Source organism: Saimiri boliviensis, chromosome 15 (assembly GCF_048565385.1).
Source record: "Saimiri boliviensis isolate mSaiBol1 chromosome 15, mSaiBol1.pri, whole genome shotgun sequence".
Lineage (NCBI taxonomy): Eukaryota > Metazoa > Chordata > Mammalia > Primates > Cebidae > Saimiri > Saimiri boliviensis.
Genome location: NC_133463.1, coordinates 29,370,074 through 29,388,175, shown reverse-complemented (window position 1 = coordinate 29,388,175; position 18,102 = coordinate 29,370,074). Strand labels below are relative to the sequence as shown.

Below are 18,102 nucleotides of genomic sequence, written 5' to 3'. Positions count from 1 at the left end.
AGGAAACGCGCTTCCACCTCACCACTCCACAAAAAGGTTTGAAGAGCCCTACACCTGCCAGGGAGACTTTGACCTAGACCCGGTGACCCGCTTCTTAGCGCTGCATCCTCCTCCCCGCCCCCGCCTTCCACGGGGCCCCTCCCCTGCACTTAGTCGTTGCGCCACGTCTCCTAACTCAGCGCCACCAGCTACCCCACGGAGGCGTCCGCCAACTAACCCCTCCCAGCCTCTCGTCGACAGTCACAGGTCCCCAAAGCCGCGTCTTAACCAGGCCGGAACCGACCACCACCAACCATCTCGGCCTCGCCTTCGCCCCACCCGACCTCGCCCGATTCCCACGTGACGCCCACGCCCCGCCCATCGGCGCCCACGTGACCCACGGTCGGCCCCGCGCGCGGCGTGGGTCGCGGCGCGAGCCGCCATTGTTCCGCCGAGGGAGGACGGTGGGGCCTGGCGCTGGCGCCGAGACGCCGCTTAGCGGCCGCCACTGGAGACACTCCCTCCCGCCTCCCGGGTCTCCTGGCGGCGGCGGAGTGAGGCTGACAGCGGGGGGACCTGGGAGACCCCTCTGCCCTCCCCGCGGCGGCAGCGGCCGATCCCCGGCTCCAGCGCGAGGGGCGGCCGCGATGCACTGGGCCTGAGGCCACCCGGCCTGGCCCGTCTTCGCTTCCCTTGACTCTTCCACGGCGTCTCCGCGCCCCGGCGTCATCCTGCGAGTCCCTCTGACGGGAAGGAAGATGGCTGCACGGAGCTGGCAGGACGAGCTGGCCCAGCAGGCCGAGGAGGGCTCGGCCCGGCTGCGGGAAATGCTTTCGGTCGGCTTAGGCTTTCTGCGCACCGAGCTGGGCCTCGACCTGGGGCTGGAGCCGAAGCGGTACCCCGGCTGGGTGATCCTGGTGGGCACGGGCGCGCTCGGGCTGCTGCTGCTGTTTCTGCTGGGCTACGGCTGGGCCGCGGCTTGCGCCGGCGCCCGCAAAAAGCGGAGGAGCCCGCCCCGCAAGCGGGAGGAGACGGCGGTCGCGCCGGGCGCAGCCCCTGACGACCTAGCCTTGCTAAAGAATCTCCGGAGCGAGGAACAGAAGAAGAAGAACCGGAAGAAACTGCCGGAGAAGCCCAAAGTGAGTAGGGGATGAGCGGCGGTAGAGAAGGGGCGAAGGGCCGGCGTGGAGACCCTCCAGCTGGGGGGAGGCCGCGCCCAGGCCGGGGAGGGAAGAGAGTGCTTAGTCGAAAGCCGAGAGGCAGATCTCCCAAAGTGGAGGAGGAGGCGATAGGTGGTCATGGTATTTGGGAAATGGGGGAAACTCAGGAAGTATAGGACGGGTAGGGAAGCCCAGTTTCGAGGGAGGAAGTTAGGTCTGGGGGTCCGTTTAGATAGGCGCGCAGAGGTCAGGCCGTCTTTGGGAACCTTGACCGCTGGAGGAGCACAGCACCCTTCCTTGAGGCCCGCAGAGTCGGCTGCATGTGGAGCGTAGTGGGACCTTAAGGTGGCGTTGGGAAGTTGTGGAAAGGCTGCGCTCTGAAGACAGATGTCTGTCTCAAGTCGCTTTGAAACAGTAGCCAGTGGCGGAAATACGGTGACCTAGAAATTCTGGGGCTTATGCGGGATTAAAGGTGTCCAGGTCTAGACGCGCTTCCATTTTAGTTGGGACTGTTCAACGGAAATGGTTGCCCACTCTTCTGGCAGTTGTGGCCAGTAGAGGCCGGAACAGGAGCAAGGCAAGAGGGAGGCGGTTACCTAATACGCTTGGAGGTATATGGTCCTATGAGAGACCTAAGGCGAGTTCAGCGAAGGAGTCTGTTGCACACTCCGTGGTGTGGTAGGTTTGTGAAATAGAGTAAAAGGGGATGACAGGGCAGAATGGTGAAAGCCGAGAGAGGAATTCAGGCACCGATTTACTGGGCCACGTGTGGAAGCGGCAGAGGGCATCACATCTGTCTTATACCTTCATGTTTTACTTTATTCTTTATTGCCATTTCCATGGTTCTCCCATTATATCTTTCATGGTTTTAAACATTTTAAAAATATTTTACACTTGAGCAAATTGAGACTATGGAGGGTTTGCAGAGTTAGAAACAGCACCTAACCTATTTTTATATCCACCGAATTAAGCTCTTCACCTTTTCAGTACAATTTAAGTAAGCAAATACCAAGGCCGTACTATGTGAAATTTGCACTCTGGTGTTTGGAGGGCAGTGCAGAGTATCCACATAGAGTCAATCTTGGAGAGTAGTGTAGGAGACAGATTCATAAATAATTAGAATTTTGCATAGCCTGATAGGTGTTAAAGAGGTTCGAACTGAGTGTTCATGAGGTTTGGAGGGTAGGAGACATTTTATTGGAGGGCTTTAGGAAAGTTATTGGAGGAAATGAGGTGTGAGTTCAAACTAACAAGAGTTTTGTTGGTAACAAAAAGAAAACTAGATTATAGATGTGACAGGTCACAGTGAGTGCATTATTAGGCTTGGATAGGCCTTCACGTTTTGCCTGCTGATTAAAAAAATGCAAGATACATACGAAACCTAGAAAAGGCACAACTTTGTCAGTGAATATTACTACCTTAAGTTAGGAGAAACGAAAATAGAACTGATTTGGAACATATATAATTTTAAAACTTGTGGAGACTCTCAAGAATTACCAATTATCAAAGTAAAATGGTGAAAATAGAGAATCTTGCTCTAAGGTAAAGAAAGAAGGTAATCTTGGAAACACACACACACACACACACACACACACACACACACACACATATTAAGCACAAACCCATGTGGATGAAGCACATTGTGAAGATTTCAAAGCCCTATTTGGGACATGTAGAATTTCAGATAGACTTGAGTTGAGAGAGGCAGGTGCTCCAAGAGCCCATCCGAAGTGCATTATAACACTCAAGTGACTCATCTGGAGGAATACAGACTCGGGTGAATGCTTACACAGTACTGTGAAAAATGCTCAGTAGACTAGGATTTACCCCCTCCTTTTTATTCACATTAAGGAAATGGGGAGTAAATAAGTAAACCTAGCAATAGCTTTGAGGAGTGGAGAATGAGAAGACTGGATGGCTGAATGTTAATTGGGTAAGAAATTATCCTTATCTACCAAATAGTGAAAATGTATTCGAGAAGTTTAACCAACATTTACAAAACTGTGGCTTTCAAGCTTTTCTGACTGCAACTCACAGTAAGAAACACATTTTACTTTATAGTGTGCACATAAAACTGCTGTTTCCTTTTTACTCTTCATGACCCACTAAATTCATTTCACATTTGACTGTGAGGCATGACACACTTAGAAAAACTGAAGCTTTACAGGGCAAAGAAGTATAAGCTGCCATTTATTTAGTACTCATTAGATACCTTTAACTGTGCTAAGGATTTACTTGAAGAAAAGCAAGATACTGTTTACAAATAAAAACAGTAAAAAGGCCAGGCGCGGTGGCTCAAGCCTGTAATCCCAGCACTTTGGGAGGCCGAGGCGGGTGGATCACAAGGTCAAGAGATCGAGACCATCCTGGTCAACATGGTGAAACCCCGTCTCTACTAAAAATACAAAAAAAATTAGCTGGGCATGGTGGCGTGTGCCTGTAATCCCAGCTACTCAGGAGGCTGAGGCAGGAGAATTGCCTGAACCCAGGAGGCGGAGGTTGCGGTGAGCCGAGATCGTGCCATTGCACTCCAGCCTGGGTAACAAGAGTGAAACTCCGTCTCAAAAAAAAAAAAAAAAAAAACAGTAAAAAGGAATAAATATTGGCATATCTCTCTGAGACGGGGATACAAATGTAAAAGCTCACTTTCTTTCCAGGGAGCTTTTTGTTTCCCATGTGGAAAAAGGTACACTTTAAAAATTAACAATACAACCTGGATGTGGACCCAGATGGGCATGAAAGGCCTTGTCACAGAAGCTGACTTTGAAAGTGGGTAGGAGTGCCTAGGAATTTGAGAATGACCTGGGCAGTATAGTGAGACCTCATCTCTATGAAAAGTTTTTAAAAATTAGCCCAGTGTGGTGGTGTGTACCTGTAGTATCGGCTATTTGAGAGGCTGAGATGGGAGGATCTTTTGAGCCAGGAGGTGGAGGCTGCAGTGAACCAATTCCAGGCCCTGTCTAAAAAGGGGGCCGAAGGGAGGGCAGTAAGAGCAAAATAATGTGAGAGGCCTGAGAAACAGTAAAGGCCCAGTATTGAAAGAAGGCAACTATGTCAGCCTGGCAGGAATGGGAAACACTAAACTTGAGTAAGGCATTTCACCTTGCTCTGTTCAGTGTATCTTGTTTGCAAATTGAAAATCTCAGTTGAGTTAAAACACTGCAGGATTCTTCAAAGTGTTATTCCTGGCTACTTGGAACAGAGCCACTTTGAATGCTTGTGGAAGTGGTTGGGCCAGGTGCAGTGGCTTATGCCTATAATCCCAGCATTTGGGGAGACACTGGTGGGAGGATCACTTGAGCCCCGGACCTTAAGGCTGCAGTGAGCTATGACCATGTCACTGCTCTCCAGCCTAAACAACACAGCAAGACTCTTTTTTTTTTTTTTTTTTTTTTTTTTTTTTTTTTTTTTCCTGAGACTGGGTTTTGCTCTTGTTGCCCAGGCTGGAGTGCAATGGCACGATCTTGGCTCACCACAACCTCTGCCTCCTGGGTTCAGGCAATTCTCCTGTCTCAGCCTCCTGAGTAGCTGGGATGACAAGCATGCGCCACCACGCCCAGCTAATTTTTGTATTTTTAGTAGAGATGGCGTTTCTCCGTGTTGGTCAGGCTGGTCTCGAACTCCCGACCTCATGTGATACCGCCCATCTCGGCCTCTCTAAGTGCTGGGATTGCAGGCATGAGCCACTGTACCCAGCTGACTGTCTCTTAAAAGAAAAAAAAAAGATGCTTGTAGATTCCTGATCTCTGATCTTTTCATTTCGTCATTTCTAGCTTTCTCTTAAATGATTCCAAATTTTGTAGCTCCCGTTTTCAAAATTTTCAGTGGCTAAATCTGTATTTACCTCAACCTGTTTATAAGGAATTTCCGCAATTCTATTAACAATTTGTTTTTTATCCCCTAATAAAATCATGCCATAGGTCTTCTAGGGCATGAATTACAATTTGTTACCTAATTAAAAGTGAGGGGGTCACTTTTTACTGGGATTAGTTCTTGGCATTTTTTTTCTTCCCCTCCCACCTCTGTTCTTGACATTTTAAAAAATTATTATATGTATTTTTCATGACACCTACCTCAAAGTCTGTATTAAATAGGCACTCATACTATTTCATTTGATTTTTAATCTGAGTAATGATTTAAATTGAAGTGTGCAAAAACTGGCCTGTATCAATTGGCTTTGAATGTCACATGGAACCACATAATCAGGATCAATTTCAAAGAAAATTGTCTCTCTCTTTTTTTTTTTTTTTGAGACAGTCATGCTCTATTGCCCATGATGGAGTACAGTCACAATTATAGCTCATAGCTCACTGTAGCCTCAAACTCCTGGCCTCAAGCCATCCTCCCGCCTTGGGCTCCCAAAATGTTGGGATTACAGGCATGAATGACCTCGCCCAGCTCAAAAATTTATTTTAGTGTACAGGTTATTTGCATATTAGTGTAGGAATGTTCATAGAGATTTGCTATAGTGTAATTGCCATATCTCTGAGCTCAATGAATAAAATTATAGTGTTTCATTTTGTTTGTTGCCAGATAGCCTTGTACAGTGCTTGGTACTCAAAAAAATAATTGTTGAATGCATAGTATGGCAAGATTTCCAGTGAAAGTATTTATACAGCTTACTCCTATTATTCATGCCTGGTAAATACCCATGTGAGCCTTCTTTTTCTCTTTGTAGTGGAAAATGGATGTTTCCCTCATCTGGCTATAATTTTGTGAGGTGAAGGACTGCCTACATGATGGTGACCCCATAAGATTATTATATTGTATTTTTACTATACCTTTTCTTTGTCTAGATACAAAACACCACTGTGTTACAATTGCCCACAGTATTCAGTACAGCAACGTGCTGTACAGGTTTGTAGCCTAGGTTTGTGTCAGTATACTGTATGATGTTTGCACAAAGATACATTTCTCAGAATATATTCTAGTCATTAAGCAATGTATGACTGACTGTATTCTAACGGTATGCAGTGTCTTTTGTAGCCATTACTTCTGTTCCAGTTTCACTGCCACTGCCCTACTTTAGGGCTTTATTATCTTTTGCTTAGACTATTCTAACATCATTATAACTGGTTTTCCTGCTTCCAGTTTCTTTTTTGCCAATCTTTTCTACCCACTCATGCAAGTTGAGTCTTTTGAAGCCCAACCCTGATCATGTAACTTCGATGTTCACATCTCTTCAGTATTTTCCCCATCACCTGTTGAATAAAATCCAAAAGTCATGATATGGCACTTAAGTCTCTTCATGATCTAACCCTACCTTAGACTTGTCTCTCATCATTACTCCTAAGACAAGAAATAATTCTGCTTGGCTAGATTTCTCTGTCTCTTTATTTATGATTATTTTCATCTTTGTTGTTTTTGGAGACAGTCTCACTTTGTTACCCAGGCTGGAGTGCAGTGGTATAAACACAGCTTACTGCAGCCTCCACTTCCTGTGCTTAAGCAATCCTCCTGCCTCAGCCCTAAGTAGCTGGGACTACAGGTGCACAATACCACACCTGGTTATTTTTGTATTTTTTGTAGAAATGGAGTTTCACCATGTTGCCCAGGCATGTTCTCAAACTCCTGAGCTCAGACAGTCCACCTGCCTCAGCCTCCCAGAGTGCTGGGATTACAGGAGTGAGCTTCCGTGCCCAGCCATTATTTTTATCTATTAAAATTCCCTTCTTTCTCTCTACCAATTTATTTTCTTATTTTTATTTTTAAATTTCTTTTTGAGACAGGGTCTGGCTGTGTCAACCAGGCTGGAGTGTAGTGGTATGATCTTGGCTCACTGCAGCCTCAACCTCCTAGGCTCAAGTGACTCTCCCGCCTCAGCCTCCTAAGTAGCTGGGTCTATAGGCGAACACCACCATGCCACCATGCCCAGCTAAGTTTTGTATTTTTTGTAGAAATGGTGTTTTGCCATGTTGCCTAGACTGGTCTTGAACTGCTGAGCTCGAGTAGTCCACCTGCCTAGGCTTCCCAAAGTGCTGGGATTACAAGCATTAGCTACTGTGCCCAGCCTCTCCCTACCAGTTTCCATCTGTCCTTCAAGGCCCAGCTGCAGTTCTGCTTCAACTGTAAAGCCTTCTGTAGCTCCTCAGCTAGAGTTATATACTGTAACACCTAGCATGATGTTTCGTGTTTAGTGGAAACTATGCGATTGCCTTTTTTTTGAGATGAAGTCTCTCTCTTGTACCCCAGGCTGGAGTGCAATGGCACAATCTCGGCTCACTGCAACTTCCACCTCCTAGGTTCAAGCGATTCTCCTGCCTCAGCCTCCTGAGTAGCTGGGATTACAGGTGCCTGCCACCACGCCCAGCTAATTTTTGTCTTTTTAGTAGAGACAGGGTTTCACCACGTTGGCCAGGCTGGTCTCAAACTTCTGACCTCAGGTGATCCACCTACCTCAGCCTCCCAAAGTGCTGGAATTACAGGTGTGAGCCACTGTGCCTGGTCATACTTATTTTATTTTTATTTTTATTTTTATTTTTTTAGAGATGGGGTTTTACCTTGTTGGTCAGGCTGATTTCAAACCCCTGACCTCAGGTGATCCACCTGCCTCGGCCTCCCAAAGTGCTAGAATTACAGGCGTGAGCCACTGCACCCAGCCTTTATTTATTTTTTGAGTTGGGGTCTCACTCAGTCATCCAGGCTGGAGTGCAGTGGTGTGATGTTGGCTCATTGCAACCTCTGCCTCCCAGGCTCAAGCAATCCTCCCACCTCAGCCTCCTGAGTAACTGGGACCACAGGCACACATCACACCTCGCTATGCCATATTTTTTAGATTGGAATGTTCTAATATCGCCATTTCATGTGGTTCTGTCTAATAATAATTCAGTAAGTATCTGAGTGTCTGCTCATTATATTAGGAGCACAGAACTCATTACTAGTGGTCATACACATAGAAGGTACATTACAAATAGTACTGGAACAGAACAGTGTAGTTGATTCTCTTTATCTGCAGAAGTTCTATAAAGTTCCCACTGAATTAGCAAGTACTAAACTAGTACTCCCAGGGAAAATGCAAAGTTAGGTCCAAGATTCTGGTCACAATATTTTCACCAGTACAGTATACAGTACGTAGTCTTGTTTTATGTCTGTTTGTGTTTAAAGGCATTTAATATAGTTGATTCATTAACATTGAACTTATGCCTGAACAAAGCTTACCTAATGCATTATTTCCTTTGTAAGGTATATCACAGCCTTCTTACACTTTAGGAGTGCTAGGCAGCAAGCACTTCAGCATTACCTTTAGGGACCATTTTAAACAGCAAAATCGCCAACAAGAAAAGCACCTCAAAAATGCAAAATATGTGACACTAAATAGTCCTCAGGACACTTACAGTGACAAGAGCTGAAATAAGAAGGTGGACTATTGCCTTGACCTCAACTGGGACTTTGTAGCTCTGTGCATGTGCATGTCCACAAATGACCATGAATGCACTTCAAGTATTGATTTTAGAGTTACAAATAAATTTTAGTGAATAGGTAAATTCACCAATACAGAATCCATTAGTAATGGGGAACAACTGTATATTAGTCCCTGTCTGTATCTATACTGTTCTGTCATTTCCAGTACCTCATGTCTAGATGGATATTTGATTTCTCTGATTGGGAGTCTGATATTTATTTCAAACATTTAAAAATTATCTCAAATTTTTAACATCTCCAAAACAATCTGTTATTTCTTGCCTTCTCCCAGTCTTCCCCCTTTCTGTAAGTGATAAATTACTCTACCATCCATTCAGTTATTTAAGCCAAAAATAGAAGAATCATTCTTGATTCTAAGCTTTTTCTTGCCTCCTCCTATCTTCCTCATCTTATATATAACCCATCAGCAAAGTACCATCAATTTTATCTCCAAAATATATATTCAATCTGACTACTTTTTCTAGTGTCTCCTTAGCTCCCCTAACCTGCAGCAGTAGCCTTCCTTTCATCGCCTCCAGTTCCTTCTCAGTGTGCTAGTAATGAGTTTTTTCAAAGCAAATCACCATGCTGTCTAAAACCAACACTTAGTAGCTTTTGCATTAAAAATCTAAATCTCTTTCTGTGGCCTGTATGGCCCTGAACCTGCTTTTCTTTGTAAGCTGAATTTGAGTTAGTTTCTCCTCATTTGCTACCGTCAACTACACTGATCTTTTTTCAGTTCTTCAAACTCTTTCACAACCCAGCGCCTTTATATGAGCTATTATTAACACTTCTGGAACAATCTTGCCCCCACTATTCTCATCAGCCTTTAGTTTTCACCTTAAAAGTCACCTTCCCCGAAAATCCTTTCCTGATCACCCTATTTGAAATAGACATCCCTTTCTATTTTGTCTCAGCCCCTTAGATGTTTTCTTCATAGCAGTTATCACAGCTTGTATATTATTTGTCTACTTACACCTTTACTTTTTTGGATTCTCTCTCTCCCCAGATTGTAAACCAGTGGCAAACTGCCTGGCGCATTAGTGCCTTTGGTAATTATTTGTTGAGCTAAATGCTGAATGAAGTGGCTAAAATAACATCTCACAGTTAATTGGGTAATCTGTTATTGAGCTAAATAAATTTGTCTCTTAATATATTCCCAATAGAATTGTGGTTTTTTATGCTTAGGTAATGGTTTTGCTGGTAATATTAAAAGCAACTTATATCACTTGCCACCTATAGAGTTTTGTTTTTACCTTTAAGTCACTCTGTCAATTTTAATTCTTAATAATCGGGCAGGCGAAATGGCTCACACCTATAATTCCAGCACTTTGGGGGGCCAACGAGGGTGGATCACAAGGTCAAGAGATAGAAACCATCCTGGCCAACATGGTGAAACACTGTCTCTACTAAAAATACAATAATTAGCTGGGTGTGGTGGCACACACCTGTAGTCCCAGCTACTCGGGAGGCTGAGGCAGGAGAATTGCTTGAACATGGGAGGTGGAGGTTGCAGTGAGCCAAGATTGCACCACTGACTGTGCTTCATCCTTGCAACAGAGCAAGACTCCGTCTCAAAGAAAAAAAAGAACAATTATTTGCTCAAAATACTCCAAATTCCAAATGGCAGGTAAATAAATATTTGCGATTTTACAGAATAGGAATCTTGAGATTCAGAAAAATTAAGTGACGTATTCACTGTCATAGAGCAAAGGCATTTCAAAGGCAAAACAATGTCCTAAGTTCTAATCTGAGAACACTCTGGTTTCGATGGCATGTTCCAGGATATTAAATTGCATTCAGAGAACAAATTCAATTTTTCCAGTGAGTTTTAGCTTTATTGCTTTTAAGAATTTAGAGTCAGAAGTTTCTGCTGAAAATTATAATGACCTTACAAAAGCTCCAGGATTTTGGCTCCATTTGTTTGGTTATGGGACAGGATTTTTTAAAATCTTTTTCGTTTTATTCTGCCAGAGACCTAGCATAAAAGAGTTTTAATAGTTCTGACAGAAAAGACCTTGAGTAGTTGTGCCCATCTTAGATACCAAGAACAACAGTAAACCCTATAAACATTCATTTTTGTTGTGCTTTGGCATTATTGATTAGGGTACTGTTTCTCAATGCTCTAAAATCCCTGAGAATATTTTTAAATTACTATTCAAGCATAATTCAAGCAATTAGTATTCAAGCAAAAAGAGAGAGATTTAAGCGAGGAACTCGTGTTATTTGGTCAGTTTTAAAATGTGCTTGTTTTCTCTCCAGCTATGCTAGTAGTTTTCAAACTGTTCCATAGAATGCCAGGCTTCCCAGAAGGCATCCATCAGCATGTCTTAGATATCTTTCTTCTGTCTAAGAAGGAATTACACAGATGTGTATTTGCTGTATCACTTGTAGTCTTTATCATACCCATCATATGTAAAATTTTGAGAACCAGTGCTTATATTTATTTTTTCAGAAATCATCTTTGGCATAACTTGGCCATCTGACAGTTATTATCATCTCCCTATCTCACAAAGGTAACCCTGAGCATCCCTGCTGCAGTAGACAGTTTGGAATCCTGAGTTGAATTTTTGGCTGTTTAGAAAGCACAGGGATCTTTACCACTAAGGGAAATATCTCAGTATATACTAATGTTTTGCAAATTTGAACCATAGGTTATATTTGTAAGATTGCTCTCTCATTTATTAAAAGTTTGAAATTGGAGTTGAGCTGTGTCTAAAGCTGTGGTTTATATGTATGTTTAGCTTATGTAGTTGATATGTGTATAACATTTGGTAGGGGAAAATGTTTGCAGTTTCAAACAAACTGTCAAGAAATTGGTCTGTGTTGAATTTCTTCTAAGAATGTTTCACAACTAAACCAAACTTACCAAAACTAGGTTTTGTCCATTAAATGAGATAATGCATGTAATGTATCTATGAAGTATTTGGAAATTATTATTGTTAGACTGTCTTATAGTCTAACCTATCAGCTACAATGATGCTTCTTCTGAATTTCCTAATTTCTTGCCTTTTATCTTTTTTTTTAAATTATAAGTTCTGGGATACATATGCAGAACGTGCAGGGTTGTTACATGGGTATACATGTGCCATGGTGGTTTGTTGCACCCATCAACCTGTCATCTAGGTTTTAAGCCCCGCATGCATTAGGTATTTGTCCTAATGCTCTCTTGCTTTTTATCTTTTTTACGATGAGGATAATATACAGGTGAAGTGGCTCACACCTGTAATCCCAGCACTTTGGGAGGCCAACGCGGGTGGATCACAAGGTCAAGAGATAGAGAACATCCTGGCCAACACGGTGAAACCCTGTCTCTACTAAAAATTCTTAGTTCTTAGAATTTCTTCTAAGAACATTTTACAACTAAAGCAGACTTACCAAAACTAGGTCTTGTCCATTAAATGAGATAATGCATGTATCTAGGAAGTACTTGGAAATTATTATTGTTAGACTGTCTTATAGTCTAACCTATCAACTACTATGATGCTGCTTCTGAATTTCCTAATTTCTTGCCTTTTATCTTTTTTTTTTAGTTCTTACAATTATATGCTATCTACTAAGAGAGTGTGTATATATATGTGTGTGTATATATATATGTACGTACACACCATCCCTCCTATATGCTCAGTATAACTTTTGGCTAATAAAACTGAGATTCTGGCCAGGCACGGTGGCTCACACCTGTAATCTCAGCACTTTAGGAGGCCAAGGCAGGCGGATTGCTTGAGCTCAGGAGTTTGAGACTAGCTGGGCAACATGGCAAAACCCTGTCTCTACAAACAATTAGCTGGGCATGGTGATGTGCGCCTATAGTCCCAGCTACTTCGGAGGCTGAGGTAGGAAGATTACTTGAGCCTGGGAGGCGGAAGTTGCAGTGAGCCAAACCGAGATCATGCAGTACTGTACTCCAGCGTGGGCAATGGAGCCAGACCCTGTCGCAAAAACAAACAAACAAACAAAGATTCTAGTGTTTGTCCAGGGTGAAACACATTTGGGATCTCAATGCTGGTCTCTCAGCTTGCTTTCAAAACCCGTACTCTTGAGAGTGTGAGGTATGTGTTACTGTATACCTGTCTTCCTTTACTAGGTTCTAAGCTTCTTATGGACAGGCACTGAGCCTTACTTGTCTTTGTTTCGAGGTGTTAAGGGTTTTACATATCACTCTACTAAGTGAATATTATGTAATTTTCTTAGAAAACAGCAATTTTTTAAAAAGAAAGAATTACAATGCTACCTCTAAAACAAGCCTGGACTATTTTTTAGCCTCTGAAAGGATATATTTGCTGATTATTTTTAATCCATTAACTTCCCAAAACAATTTGCATCTGGAGCATTGGACCTGGTCGATACATGTCCAGGCCGTTTTGACCACCAGGACTTAACATTTATCTGAGATTGCTAATATAAAAAACGACCCAAATGCTTGAACGTGGGAATAAAGGGTATAGGCCATTATAGCTTTGGAGAGGAAAGGATATTAGAAGGGAAGACGGGCCAGGTGGTGCCTTATACTTGTAATCCCAGCACTTTGGGAGGCCAAAGTGGGAAGATCACTTGAGCTCGGAAGTTCAAGACCAGCCTCGGCAATATAGCAAGACCCCATCTCTACCAAAAGTTTAAGAAAAATTTTAAAAAGAAGGGAAAAACTTTCTGGAGCAAGTATGCTTTCACATGCTCTGTCATTTGCTATAATTATAACAAGAAATTTGTAAGACAAAAATACCTATTTTTCTGACATTTACAAATGATAAAATCAAGGGTTAAATAGAGGAAAATGCTTAAATCACAGTGATTAAATGTGGAAGCCCCTGGTTTTCTCATATTCCGTTTCTGGGGGGTAGTTGGTATCCTGCCCTTCTAGTTTCTAAACCTGAGAAGTTTCCAGGTAATTTGAATCATGATCTTTACATGTGGTAGCCAGAAATACAATTTACATAACTAAGTGAAAATAGGGTTCTAAGTGATCTCATTTTAGAAGTTAGTATTAAACTTTATATATGCTTACCTCTTGCAAGTTGGAATCAGTTTTAACAAGTAAAGAGTGCTCAAACAAAGTCTGTTATTAAGCATACTTCTTATTCTGAACTTTAAAACTCCTTGAGGCAGAAACTCCTTTCATATGTCCTTGTTCCTACAGCCCTTAACCTGACTGGTACTTGAGTACTTAAACATTTATGGAATTGAGGCCAGGTGTGGTGGCTCACACCTGTAATCCCAGCACTTTGGGAGGCTGAGGCAAGCAGGTTACTTGAGGCCAGGAGTTCTAGACCAGCCTAGGCAGCATGATGGAACCCCATCTCTATTAAAAATACAAAAATTAGCCAAGCATGATGGCGTGTTCCTAACGCTGAGACACAGGAATCACTTGAACCCGGGAGGTGGAGACTGCAGTAAGCCAAGGTCGTGCTACTAGGCTCCAGCCTGGGCAACAGAGCAAGACTCTGTCTCAAAAAAAAAGAAAAAAGAAGATTATGGAATTGTATGAAATTAATAAATTGAGATTGACTAGCTTGAACAATTTTATTTTCTTGAAATCAAGAATCATGAAATAAGCTCCTTCTCTTCTGCTTGGTGCCCCCTTCTTCCATTCTGTTTTCCCTGATATATATAGATATCTTCATTCTGGTTTACTACCACCCCTGCCAGTGCATACACACAAACTGTTCTTTCCTGCATGCATTTTTAAAAAAGAAAGATCTAGGTGTTGTGGGGGGGGGGTGGAAAAAAATTATAATCATAAGGTAAACATGGAAAGTCATCTTTGGTCTAACTTAAAATACATATTGTAAGCTATATATGAAATTAACTTTGATTGGCCCTGGTGGGGAAGACCTTAAAGTTCTCGAAGGAATTTTAAACTGGGGTACAATGAGAGGCCCATGTACTTGCTAATCTATAGAAATCCACCATATATATTAAAGTTCCATGATCAAAGAAAATTACTTTTTTTCCTTTTTTTTTTTGAGACAGGGTCTCACTTTGAGCTGGTGTCATCACAGCTCACTGAAGCCTTGACCTCCGAGGCTGAAGTGATCCTACCATCTCAGTCCCCTGAGTAGCTGGGACTATAGGGGCGTGCCACCAGACACAGCTAATTTTTTAAATTATTTTTTGTAGAGACAGGGCATTTCTATGTTACCCAGGCTGGTCTCGAACTTCTGAGCTCTTGCTGATCCTCTCGCCTTGACCTCCCAAAGTGCTGGAATTACAGCCATGAGCCACTACCCTGACCAACAATACTTTTATATAAAACCCATATTGATAATAATAAGGGTAGACACATTAGATTTAAAGTTTTGGCTTGTTAGTTACTTTTCATGTAAACATATCTATATAATATGCTCTCATTTTGGGATTTGCTAATTTAAATCTGATTAGTGATTTTCCAGGGCAGGGCCTTCTCGACTAGCTATTGGCAAAATTGAAAGAACACATTGGTTCTGCTGTATAAAGGAGAGCCACCTTAGTGCATTCTTTTTTCTTGCAACCCAAAAATTATATTGACTTTACTTTTGGGATAGGAGGCTTATTGTTTCATGGTATCAGGCATGTGCGGAAAGTTGCCAATTACTTCTGGAATCCCAGTAGTGATGAGAACTATATAAATCCCAAGAGTTTAATGGAAAATTGGGAGATCTACACAGGTCAGAGAGAACAGCTGCTGTTAGAGCTATTACATAGTTTGATGTTGCAAAGGAGGAACTAAAATTGGCACTATCGATAAGAGCATGTGCGCACCTTTGGCTTGCTGATCATTTCAGAGCCTCTGGAAGTAGAAACTGAGCGTTCCTGAATCTATGGGAATGCAGTTGGTCACGGATTAAGGACTTCAGACTTTGTGTTGTTTAAAGATTAGAATGTTTTATGTTTCATTTGGGAGGCTACATCAGTATCTTTTGCAGTTGGTCTCAAATAAAAGGCATTGAACTTGGTGAGTTTTTAAAACAGTTTTTGATCACATTATTTCTATTTCTAATTTTCTTAGTCTTTAGTAAATGAATCCAAGTGACTCAGTGTCATTTAAATGAGTGAAATGAGGAGGTACAGGAGTGGTATGTAAGTGATTATGATGGAGAGTTTCCTGAAGGGAATTACCTAGATGTAGGATCCAGAAGGGGATTAATTAAATAAAGTTTAGCAGATCTAAGTTTTGTGAGTTTGCCAGTTGAAGAGATGGGAGATTGTAGAATTGAAGCTGCAAGATCATTCCGTTGGTGTAAGTCTTACATACAAAGGCATGGCCACAGGAAAATCAGAAAAGATAAGTTTGGCCAGAGAAAATGGTATGAACTAAAAGTAGCTTATGAGAAGTAAGATTATATTAGAAAGTAAAATTAAATGAAGTTTTGTATTCCTGATGTAGATATGGCCCCAAGTTCACATTCCATTCTGAAGTTTCTTACCTTTACTCACCAACTACCTCCCTCTTCCTTCTCTCGCCCGTTATGCATGAATACATAGAAGAGAGATTAGAAGAGGCAACATCAGAAGTGGCAAGACAGCACAGAAGAAAAAAAAAAAACAGATCAAGAGTAAGGAAACCTGGTTTTAGCATCAGCTGTCTGACTTTAACAAGTTGCTTAAGACCCAACAATTAAATAAATTGGATTAATTAGGAATTTAACCAGCTAAAAAAACAGCTTTTGTTTTGATTTTCTGCCACAAATCTTTGTAAAGCCTACAAACTGGATTTGAGAATATAAATGGACTCTTTTTCCAATTTTGTATCCCTGATCATTGTTAACAAATGCATGTTAAGTCACATTATAGAAACTTAGAACATTTTGTATTGTTTTCTTGAGTATAGCTCTGCTGTAATGAGTAGGTAGCTGGTAAAAGTGTGTTCTACAAGAACTGAAAATAAAGCTGTTGAAACAAGTGTATTGATTTACTAACATATTGAATTTGAGGGGAATGCACAAGTGAAAAAATGTTGTGGGATCCAGAAAGAAGGTTAGAGTACAGATACCTAGGTCCCATTCTACAGACTTCTCCGTCTGGTGATAGAGCTCAGAAATTATTATTTAAAAAGTAAAAGAGGCTGGGTACAGTGGCTCACACCTGTAATTCCAGAACTTTGGGAGGCTGAGACAGGTGGATCACCTGAGGTCAGGAGTTGAAGACCAGCCTAACCAACATGGTAAAACCCCGTCTCTACTAAAAATACAAAAATTAGCCAGGTGTGGTGGCATACACCTGTAATCCCAGGTATTCGGGAGGCTGAGGCGGGAGAATTGCTTGAACCCAGGAGGCAGAGGTTGTGGTGCGCCAAGAATGTCCCATTACACTCTAGCCTAGGCAACAAGAGTGAAACTCCATCTCAAAAAAAAAAAAAAAAAAAGTATGATTCTTGCTAAAAGCCAGATTTGGGAATCACAGACTTGAGTCTACTCATGAGCACCTCTAAGTACTATCTGTCATTTTATTTTAGAAATGTTAGGAAAGCTTCTGTAGCCTTTTTTAGGCTGTGGCAATGGGTTGGAAAGCTTCTTACTCCCAGAACAGTAGAGCCATGAAATTACAGAATTAGAGATTCTATTAGAGATTGCCCAACACTCGTTTGTTTATGTATCATCTATGGCTGCTTTTATGCTTCAGTGGAGGAACTATGTAGTTGCAACAGAGACATATGGCCCAATAAAAATAAAAGAACAAAGACATATGGCCCATAAAACCTAAAATAGTTTCTGTTTTTTTGTTTTTGCTGAGGACTGTTGATGGCAATCAATAAAACACATTTTTTAAATTTTATTTTGCCATACAGCCTGAATATGTTTGTTGATAAAATATTTTCCATCTGGCTTTTTACAGAAAAAGTGTGCTGACTTTTGAGTAAATCATACCTGTCACTTTATAGATGTAGAAATAAGTCTCAGAGACAATGAGTGGAATGTTCCCAGATTACACAGTTAATTGGTGGTCAAATTGTAAATACAGTTTCATTCTCCTTTTCACTGCCTCCATTCCATTATTTTTCTTAGAGGGACTGATACCTGAGTGAGATAAGAAAATTTGTGGTACAGAATTTTATGAGTTCATTGTATAGTCTGTCAACTCTTACATAACGTTGGTTTACAAAAACCTTTTTAATTTAGGTGCAGAGGTAGGATTTGATTGTAGTATATATGGTTTCCTGAGTATAAATCTTTGCCTTGATCTGCCAAGCAGTTTGATAATTAGATACTTTTTGTTACCTGTGCAGCCAAATGGGCGGACTGTTGAAGTGGCTGAGGGTGAAACTGTTCGAACACCTTTAAGTGTAACAGCAAAGCAGCCACCAGAGATTGACAAGAAAAATGAAAAGGTAAGTTTGGGAGCATATGAAATTGTATCCAAGGCTCTTAATAGAGAGAATGACATGTAAGGATGATGCTTTTCTGTTTCATAAGATTGTATGTATACCCCTCATTTAAAGAAAACTCTGAAAATCTGAATTAACCATAGTGGATTGGTGGTAAAAGTTTAACTGAGTTGTTTTTGTTTTTTTAAAGGAAGGTTGTATCACCAAATATTTTAAACATTGCTGTGGCAATGCTAAATATTATGCCAAAAACAATTCATT

At 41.6% G+C, this 18,102-nt stretch overlaps 1 protein-coding gene across 3 annotated transcripts in view; it reads left to right on the top strand.

Moving 5' to 3' along the window:
* The first annotated feature begins 382 nt into the window (after positions 1 to 382).
* The window catches only part of MTDH (metadherin), an 86,692-nt gene continuing 68,972 nt past the window's right edge, over positions 383 to 18,102 (top strand). For 2 of the 3 annotated variants that reach the window (XM_039464472.2, XM_039464471.2), the window contains exons 1-2: positions 386 to 1,118; positions 17,743 to 17,844. In XM_039464472.2, the coding sequence (XP_039320406.1) occupies positions 738 to 1,118; positions 17,743 to 17,844 (483 nt within the window). In that variant the 5' untranslated portion in view covers positions 386 to 737. Of the gene's footprint in view, positions 1,119 to 17,742; positions 17,845 to 18,102 lie in introns of all 3 variants that reach the window. The other variant, XM_039464470.2, reaches the window with a different exon arrangement.